The sequence below is a fragment of the Oncorhynchus keta genome, chromosome 13 (genome assembly GCF_023373465.1).
Source record: "Oncorhynchus keta strain PuntledgeMale-10-30-2019 chromosome 13, Oket_V2, whole genome shotgun sequence".
Lineage (NCBI taxonomy): Eukaryota > Metazoa > Chordata > Actinopteri > Salmoniformes > Salmonidae > Oncorhynchus > Oncorhynchus keta.
In genome coordinates this window covers 3120236-3130438 of record NC_068433.1, presented here as the reverse complement: position 1 = coordinate 3130438, position 10203 = coordinate 3120236, and the positions used below count along the sequence as shown (strand labels likewise).

Sequence of the window (10203 nt, the reverse complement as noted above, 5' to 3'; positions counted from 1 at the left end):
GTTGTGGATCGACTTCCTCAGCCCCTCTGCCTCCATCACTAAGTCCAGTTGATCATTCTCCTCAGCCTGGAATGGTAACCCTACCAGAAATATACTTGTTAAGAATTCTAGTACTACCAGAAATATACTTGTTAAGAATTCTAGTACTACCAGAAATATACTTGATAAAAATTGTAGCACAACCCAAAATATACAGGGACAGCTGTGACCACATTAGCCTGTCTGACGTGACCCACAGGGACAGCTGTGACTACATTAGCCTGTCTGTGACCCACGGGGACAGCTGTGACCACATTAGCCTGTCTGTGACCCACGGGGACAGCTGTGACCACATTAGCCTGTCTGTGACCCACGGGGACAGCTGTGACCACATTAGCCTGTCTGTGACCCACGGGGACAGCTGTGACCACATTAGCCTGTCTGTGACCAACGGGGACAGCTGTGACCACATTAGCCTGTCTGAAGTGACCCACGGGGACAGCTGTGACCACATTAGCCTGTCTGAAGTGACCCACAGGGACAGCTGTGACTACATTAGCCTGTCTGAAGTGACCCACGGGGACAGCTGTGACCACATTAGCCTGTCTGACGTGACCCACAGGGACAGCTGTGACTACATTAGCCTGTCTGTGACCCACGGGGACAGCTGTGACCACATTAGCCTGTCTGTGACCAACGGGGACAGCTGTGACTACATTAGCCTGTCTGAAGTGACCCACAGGGACAGCTGTGACCACATTAGCCTATCTGTGACCCACGGGGACAGCTGTGACCACATTAGCCTGTCTGTGACCCACAGGGACAGCTGTGACCACATTAGCCTGTCTGTGACCCACAGGGACAGCTGTGACCACATTAGCATGTCTGTGACCCACGGGGACAGCTGTGACTACATTAGCCTGTCTGAAGTGACCCACAGGGACAGCTGTGACCACATTAGCCTATCTGAAGTGACCCACAGGGACAGCTGTGACTACATTAGCCTGTCTGAAGTGACCCACGGGGACAGCTGTGACCACATTAGCCTGTCTGTGACCCACGGGGACAGCTGTGAACACATTAGCCTGTCTGAAGTGACCCACAGGGACAGCTGTGACCACATTAGCCTGTCTGAAGTGACCCACGGGGACAGCTGTGACCACATTAGCCTGTCTGTGACCCACGGGGACAGCTGTGACCACATTAGCCTGTCTGACGTGACCAACGGGGACAGCTGTGACCACATTAGCCTGTCTGTGACCCACAGGGACAGCTGTGACTACATTAGCCTGTCTGTGACCCACGGGGACAGCTGTGACCACATTAGCCTGTCTGACGTGACCCACAGGGACAGCTGTGACCACATTAGCCTGTCTGAAGTGACCCACGGGGACAGCTGTGACCACATTAGCCTGTCTGTGACCCACGGGGACAGCTGTGACCACATTAGCCTGTCTGTGACCCACGGGGACAGCTGTGACCACATTAGCCTGTCTGTGACCCACGGGGACAGCTGTGACCACATTAGCCTGTCTGTGACCCACAGGGACAGCTGTGACCACATTAGCCTGTCTGTGACCCACGGGGACAGCTGTGACTACATTAGCCTGTCTGTGACCCACGGGGACAGCTGTGACCACATTAGCCTGTCTAACGTGACCCACAGGGACAGCTGTGACTACATTAGCCTGTCTGTGACCCACGGGGACAGCTGTGACCACATTAGCCTGTCTGTGACCCACGGGGACAGCTGTGACCACATTAGCCTGTCTGTGACCCACGGGGACAGCTGTGACTACATTAGCCTGTCTGTGACCCACGGGGACAGCTGTGACCACATTAGCCTGTCTGACGTGACCCACAGGGACAGCTGTGACCACATTAGCCTGTCTGAAGTGACCCACGGGGACAGCTGTGACCACATTAGCCTGTCTGACGTGACCCACAGGGACAGCTGTGACCACATTAGCCTGTCTGAAGTGACCCACAGGGACAGCTGTGACCACATTAGCCTGTCTGAAGTGACCCACAGGGACAGCTGTGACCACATTAGCCTGTCTGAAGTGACCCACAGGGACAGCTGTGACTACATTAGCCTGTCTGTGACCCACGGGGACAGCTGTGACCACATTAGCCTGTCTGTGACCCACGGGGACAGCTGTGACCACATTAGCCTGTCTGAAGTGACCCACAGGGACAGCTGTGACCACATTAGCCTATCTGAAGTGACCCACAGGGACAGCTGTGACTACATTAGCCTGTCTGAAGTGACCCACGGGGACAGCTGTGACCACATTAGCCTGTCTGTGACCCACGGGGACAGCTGTGACCACATTAGCCTGTCTGTGACCCACGGGGACAGCTGTGACCACATTAGCCTGTCTGAAGTGACCCACAGGGACAGCTGTGACCACATTAGCCTGTCTGTGACCCACAGGGACAGCTGTGACCATATTAGCCTGTCTGACGTGACCCACGGGGACAGCTGTGACCACATTAGCCTGTCTGTGACCCACGGGGACAGCTGTGACCACATTAGCCTGTCTGAAGTGACCCACGGGGACAGCTGTGACCACATTAGCCTGTCTGTGACCCACGGGGACAGCTGTGACCACATTAGCCTGTCTGACGTGACCCACGGGGACAGCTGTGACCACATTAGCCTGTCTGTGACCCACGGGGACAGCTGTGACCACATTAGCCTGTCTGACGTGACCCACGGGGACAGCTGTGACCACATTAGCCTGTCTGTGACCCACAGGGACAGCTGTGACCATTAGCCTGTCTGACGTGACCCACGGGGACAGCTGTGACCACATTAGCCTGTCTGTGACCCACGGGGACAGCTGTGACCACATTAGCCTGTCTGTGACCCACGGGGACAGCTGTGACCACATTAGCCTGTCTGAAGTGACCCACAGGGACAGCTGTGACCACATTAGCCTGTCTGACGTGACCCACGGGGACAGCTGTGACCACATTAGCCTGTCTGTGACCCACGGGGACAGCTGTGACCACATTAGCCTGTCTGAAGTGACCCACGGGGACAGCTGTGACCACATTAGCCTGTCTGAAGTGACCCACGGGGACAGCTGTGACCACATTAGCCTGTCTGAAGTGACCCACAGGGACAGCTGTGACCACATTAGCCTGTCTGTGACCCACGGGGACAGCTGTGACCACATTAGCCTGTCTGACGTGACCCACGGGGACAGCTGTGACCACATTAGCCTGTCTGAAGTGACCCACAGGGACAGCTGTGACCACATTAGCCTGTCTGACGTGACCCACAGGGACAGCTGTGACCACATTAGCCTGTCTGACGTGACCCACAGGGACAGCTGTGACTACATTAGCCTGTCTGTAACCCACAGGGACAGCTGTGACTACATTAGCCTGTCTGTGACCCACGGGGACAGCTGTGACTACATTAGCCTGTCTGTGACCCACAGGGACAGCTGTGACTACATTAGCCTGTCTGTGACCCACGGGGACAGCTGTGACCACATTAGCCTGTCTGTGACCCACGGGGACAGCTGTGACCACATTAGCCTGTCTGTGACCCACGGGGACAGCTGTGACCACATTAGCCTGTCTGTGACCCACGGGGACAGCTGTGACCACATTAGCCTGTCTGTGACCCACGGGGACAGCTGTGACCACATTAGCCTGTCTGTGACCCACGGGGACAGCTGTGACCACATTAGCCTGTCTGTGACCCACGGGGACAGCTGTGACCACATTAGCCTGTCTGACGTGACCCACGGGGACAGCTGTGACTACATTAGCCTGTTTGTGACCCACGGGGAGAGCTGTGACTACATTAGCCTGTCTGTGACCCACAGGGACAGCTGTGACTACATTAGCCTGTCTGAAGTGACCTACGGGGACAGCTGTGACCACATTAGCCTGTCTGAAGTGACCTACGGGGACAGCTGTGACTACATTAGCCTGTTTGTGACCCACAGGGACAGCTGTGACCACATTAGCCTGTCTGTGACCCACGGGGACAGCTGTGACCACATTAGCCTGTCTGACGTGACCAACGGGGACAGCTGTGACCACATTAGCCTGTCTGAAGTGACCCACAGGGACAGCTGTGACCACATTAGCCTGTCTGTGACCCACAGGGACAGCTGTGACCATATTAGCCTGTCTGACGTGACCCACGGGGACAGCTGTGACCACATTAGCCTGTCTGTGACCCACGGGGACAGCTGTGACCACATTAGCCTGTCTGAAGTGACCCACGGGGACAGCTGTGACCACATTAGCCTGTCTGAAGTGACCCACAGGGACAGCTGTGACCACATTAGCCTGTCTGTGACCCACGGGGACAGCTGTGACCACATTAGCCTGTCTGAAGTGACCCACGGGGACAGCTGTGACTACATTAGCCTGTCTGAAGTGACCCACGGGGACAGCTGTGACTACATTAGCCTGTCTGAAGTGACCCACGGGGACAGCTGTGACCACATTAGCCTGTCTGACGTGACCCACGGGGACAGCTGTGACCACATTAGCCTGTCTGAAGTGACCCACAGGGACAGCTGTGACCACATTAGCCTGTCTGAAGTGACCCACGGGGACAGCTGTGACCACATTAGCCTGTCTGTGACCCACGGGGACAGCTGTGACCACATTAGCCTGTCTGACGTGACCCACAGGGACAGCTGTGACCACATTAGCCTGTCTGAAGTGACCCACGGGGACAGCTGTGACCACATTAGCCTGTCTGTGACCCACGGGGACAGCTGTGACCACATTAGCCTGTCTGTGACCCACGGGGGCAGCTGTGACTACATTAGCCTGTCTGTGACCCACGGGGGCAGCTGTGACTACATTAGCCTGTCTGACGTGACCAACGGGGACAGCTGTGACCACATTAGCCTGTCTGAAGTGACCCACGGGGACAGCTGTGACTACATTAGCCTGTTTGTGACCCACGGGGAGAGCTGTGACTACATTAGCCTGTCTGTGACCCACAGGGACAGCTGTGACTACATTAGCCTGTCTGAAGTGACCTACGGGGACAGCTGTGACCACATTAGCCTGTCTGAAGTGACCTACGGGGACAGCTGTGACTACATTAGCCTGTTTGTGACCCACGGGGACAGCTGTGACTACATTAGCCTGTCTGTGACCCACAGGGACAGCTGTGACTACATTAGCCTGTCTGTGACCCACAGGGACAGCTGTGACCACATTAGCCTGTCTGTGACCCACAGGGACAGCTGTGACCACATTAGCATGTCTGTGACCCACGGGGACAGCTGTGACTACATTAGCCTGTCTGACGTGACCCACGGGGACAGCTGTGACCACATTAGCCTGTCTGTGACCCACGGGGACAGCTGTGACTACATTAGCCTGTCTGTGACCCACAGGGACAGCTGTGACTACATTAGCCTGTCTGTGACCCACAGGGACAGCTGTGACCACATTAGCCTGTCTGTGACCCACAGGGACAGCTGTGACCACATTAGCATGTCTGTGTCTCTGTCTGAGTTAGGTGTTAGCCAGAATCATTTCACATGTCATGGAACGGAACATGTTAGAATTTACAAACCTTGGCTGGCCAGCTCCCCCAGCCTCTCCCCAAGGCCTCTCTCAGCCTGCAGGCTTGCAGCGCTGGCCTTTCCACTCAGGGCCTCCTCTGTCTGGCTACAGGTGTCAGCGATACCCCTGTGGCCCTGGAGCAGGGTGTCCAGCTGGGCCTGCAGAACCTAGGGAGGGAAGGAGGGAGGGAAGGAGGGAGGGAAGGAGGGAGGGAAGGAGGGAGGCAGAGAGAGATGTGTGTGAAGAGTTGAACGTGCCGTAAACACAGAGAGAAAGGAAGAGGAAGACACTTTTGTCCATCCTTCCTTCCTTCCCCCTGTCTCTGTCTCTCTGTCTCTCTGTCTCTCTCCTCTGTCTCTCTCTCTCTCTCTCTGTCTCTCTCTCTCTCTCTCTCTCTCTCTCTGTCTCTCTCTCTCTCTCTACCTTCTGTTTCAGTCCGTAGGTGACCTCTAGCTCCTCTCACTCTCTCTCTCTCTCTCTCTCTCTCTCTCTCTCTCTCCTCCCTACCTTCTGTTTCAGTCCGTAGGTGACCTCTAGCTCCATCAGTAGGACACTCTCTCTCCTCGCTACCTTCTGTTTCAGTCCGTAGGTGACCTCTAGCTCCATCAGTAGGACACTCTCTCTCTCTCCCTACCTTCTGTTTCAGTCCGTAGGTGACCTCTAGCTCCATCAGTAGGACACTCTCTCTCTCTCTACCTTCTGTTTCAGTCCGTAGGTGACCTCTAGCTCCATCAGTAGGACACTCTCTCTCTCTCTCCCTACCTTCTGTTTCAGTCCGTAGGTGACCTCTAGCTCCATCAGTAGGACACTCACTCTCTCTCTCTCTCTCTCTCTACCTTCTGTTTCAGTCCGTAGGTGACCTCTAGCTCCATCAGTAGGACACTCTCTCTCTCTCTCTCTCTACCTTCTGTTTCAGTCCGTAGGTGACCTCTAGCTCCATCAGTAGGACACTCTCTCTCTCTCTCTCTCTCTCTCTCTACCTTCTGTTTCAGTCCGTAGGTGACCTCTAGCTCCATCAGTAGGACACTCTTCCTGACGTCCAGGGTCTTGTGGAGCTCTTCAAAGCTGACGTGGATGTCCTCCTCGATCAAATCTCTCTGATTGGTCAGCTGCTTTAGGATCTCTCTCAGAGACACCAGGGCCTCCGAGATCTGAGGCAGCCTACGGGTACACAGAGGGTGGGGTGGGGGACGGAGTGAAAGAGTGCGATGGGGGGGGGGGGGTGAAACTTGTATACAGTAACTCTGTGTGTGTATGTGGGGGGCGGACATGTTTAACTATTCTATAACTAGGTCCCAACAAGAGTAGTAAACAAACAAAAATTGGACCAATTGGGGACATTTCGTTGGTCCCCAAAAGGTCAAATAGTATTTCTAGGGGGTTTAGGGTTAAGGTTAGAATTAGTGTTAGAATTAGGTTACGGGTTAGGAGCTAGGGTTAGGAGCTAGGGTTAAGGTTAGAATTAGTGTTAGAATTAGGTTACGGGTTAGGAGCTAGGGTTAGGAGCTAGGGTTAAGGTTAGAATTAGTGTTAGAATTAGGTTACGGGTTAGGAGCTAGGGTTAGGAGCTAGGGTTAAGGTTAAAATTAGTGTTAGAATTAGGTTACGGGTTAGGAGCTAGGGTTAGGAGCTAGGGTTAGGAGCTAGGGTTAGGAGCTAGGGTTAGTTTTATGGTTAGGGTTTTATGGTTAGGAGCAAGGGTTAGGAGCTAGGGTTAGGAGCTAGGGTTAGTTTTATGGTTAGGGTTAGGAGCAAGGGTTTGGAGCAAGGGTTAGGAGCAAGGGTTAGGAGCTAGGGTTAGGAGCTAGGGTTAGGATTAGTGTTAGAATTAGGTTACAGGGTAGGAGCTAGTAGCAAGGGTTTGGAGCAAGGGTTAGGAGCAAGGGTTAGGAGCTAGGGTTAGGAGCTAGGGTTATGGTTAGGTTAGGAAGGGTTAGTGTTAGAATTAGGTTACAGGGTAGGGTTAGGTTAGGAGCTAGGGTTAGGTTAAGGTTAGGAGCTAGAGTTAGGGTTAGGAGCTAGGGTTAGGAGATAGGGTTAGAGCTAGGTTAGGGTTAGGAGCTAGGGTTAGGAGCTAGGTTAGGTTTTATAGGGTTAGGGTTAGGAGCTAGGGTTAGGGTTAGGGTTAGGAGCTAGGGTTAGGGTTAGGGTTAGGAGCTAGGGTTAGGAGCTAGGGTTAGGGTTAGGGTCAGGAGCTAGGGTTAGGGAGTTAGGGTTAGGAGCTAGGGTTAGGAGATAGGGTTAGGAGCTAGGGTTAGGGTTAGGGTTAGGAGCTAGGGTTAGGAGCTAGAGTTAGGAGCTAGGTTTTATGGTTAGGGTTAGGAGCTAGGGTTAGGCAAGGGTTAGGAGCTAGGTTAGGGTTAGGGTTAGGAGCTAGGGTTAGGGTTAGGGTTAGGAGCTAGGGTTAGGAGCTAAGGATAGGAGCTAGGGTTAGGAGCTAGGGATAGGAGCTAGGGTTAGGAGCTAGGGTTCGTTTTATGTTTAGGGTTAGGAGCTAGGGTTAGTAGCAAGGGTTAGGAGCTAGGGTTAGGGTTAGGGTTAGGAGCTAGGGTTAGGGTTAGGAGCTAGGGTTAGGAGCTAGGGTTAGGGTTAGGAGCTAGGGTTAGGAGATAGGGTTAGGAGCAAGGGTTAGGAGCTAGGGTTAGGAGCTAGGGTTAGGAGCTAGGGTTCGGAGCTCGGGTTAGGAGCTAGGGTTCGTTTTATGGTTAGGGTTAGGAGCTAGGGTTAGTAGCAAGGGTTAGGAGCTAGGGTTAGGGTTAGGGTTAAGAGCTAGGGTTAGTTTAGGGTTAAGGTTAGGGGTTAGTGAAAGTAGGATTTTGAATGGGACTGACCTTAGTGTCCCCACAAGGTTAGTGTGTGTGTGTGTGTGTGTGTGTGTGTGTGTGTGTGTGTGTGTGTGTGTGTGTGTGTGTGTGTGTGTGTGTGTGTGTGTGTGTGTGTGTGTGTGTGTGTACCTGTTCTGTGCAGCAGTCAGTCTCTCCTGCAGACCGTCTCTGTGTGTCTCCAGAAAGTCTAATAAAGGTAGCGTGGGATGGTCCGCGTGCTCCCCCGACACACACACCTCACACACACACACCTCACACCCTGAACAGTACAGCTCCGTCACCTGCAGACGACACACACACACAGTCAACGTGGGGGAGGAGTGTGAGTGTGTGTGTGTGTGTGTTCGTGTGTGTGTGTGTGTGCGCGTGTGTCTCCTACCTTGCCAGTGTGTGTGTGTGTGTGTGTGTGTGTGTGTGTGTGTGTGTGTGTGTGTGTGTGTCTCCTACATTGCCAGTGTGTGTGTGTGTGTGTGTGTGTGTGTGTGTGTGTGTGTGTGTGTGTGTGTGTGTGTGTTGTGTGTGTGTGTGTGTGTGTGTGTGTGTGTGTGTGTGTGTGTGTGTGTGTGTGTGTGTGTGTGTGTGTGTGTGTGTGTGTCTCCTACCTTGCCAGTGTGTGTGTGTGTGTGTGTGTGTGTGTGTGTGTGTGTGTGTGTGTACCTTGCCAGTGTGTGTGTGACAGGCCAGTCCCTTGTCTGGTAGAGCCTCCAGTACTTTACACTCTTCACTACTGCTGTCAGGTGATGGCTGTCCCCCCTCCATCAGGACAGTCCACACCCCTTTCTACAGCCTGCAGCCAGGAGGAGGGACAGGATTGGCAGACAAACACCTTCTTCGTTTCTCAGGACTGCAGTAACTCTGGACGGGTTCACCTCAGGACTGAGGACTGATTCACCTCAGGACAGAGGACTGATTCACCTCAGGACAGAGGACGGATTCACCTCAGGACAGAGGACTGATTCACCTCAGGACAGAGGACTGATTCACCTCAGGACAGAGGACTGATTCACCTCAGGACTGAGGACTGATTCACCTCAGGACTGCAGTAACTCTGACTGATTCACCTCAGGACTGCAGTAACTCTGACTGATTCACCTCAGGACTGAGGACGGATTCACCTCAGGACAGAGGACTGATTCACCTCAGGACTGAGGACGGGTTCACCTCAGGACAGAGGACTGATTCACCTCAGGACAGAGGACGGATTCACCTCAGGACAGAGGACTGATTCACCTCAGGACAGAGGACTGATTCACCTCAGGACAGAGGACTGATTCACCTCAGGACAGAGGACGGATTCACCTCAGGACAGAGGACTGATTCACCTCAGGACTGCAGTAACTCTGGACTGATTCACCTCAGGACTGAGGACTGATTCACCTCAGGACAGAGGACCGATTCACCTCAGGACAGAGGACCGATTCACCTCAGGACAGAGGACGGGTTCACCTCAGGACTGCAGTAACTCTGGACTGATTCACCTCAGGACAGAGGACTGATTCACCTCAGGACAGAGGACGGGTTCACCTCAGGACAGAGGACCGATTCACCTCAGGACAGAGGACGGGTTCACTTCAGGACTGGGAACTCATTGTCCTACAAGGAGAGATGGCAGACAAGGGTTAGAGATACTTCTGAGGTGCTGATAAACAGCTGATGGGGCGGAGACACAGCTGATGGGGAGGAGACACACAGCTGATGGGGAGGAGACACACAGCTGATGGGGCGGAGACACAGCTGATGGGGAGGAGACACACAGCTGATTCACAGCTGATGGGGAGGACACACAGCTGATGGAGAGGAGACACACAGCTGATGGGGAGGAGACACACAGCTGATGGGG

General features: G+C 53.9%; 1 protein-coding gene across 23 annotated transcripts in view; it reads right to left on the bottom strand.

Annotated features, from left to right (window-relative positions):
• The window catches only part of LOC118380297 (tripartite motif-containing protein 2-like), an 81010-nt gene that overhangs the window by 47277 nt on the left and 23530 nt on the right, over positions 1 to 10203 (bottom strand). For 2 of the 23 annotated variants that reach the window (XM_052459041.1, XM_052459036.1), the window contains exons 2-8: positions 9888 to 9956; positions 9456 to 9639; positions 9021 to 9393; positions 8493 to 8644; positions 6519 to 6699; positions 5549 to 5705; positions 1 to 80 (exon numbers count right to left, since the gene is read on the bottom strand). The exon at positions 1 to 80 is cut by the window's left edge and continues 23 nt beyond it. In XM_052459041.1, the coding sequence (XP_052315001.1) occupies positions 1 to 80; positions 5549 to 5705; positions 6519 to 6699; positions 8493 to 8644; positions 9021 to 9122 (672 nt within the window). In that variant the 5' untranslated portion in view covers positions 9123 to 9393; positions 9456 to 9639; positions 9888 to 9956. The other 21 variants (XM_052459047.1, XM_052459044.1, XM_052459048.1 and 18 more) reach the window with 19 other exon arrangements.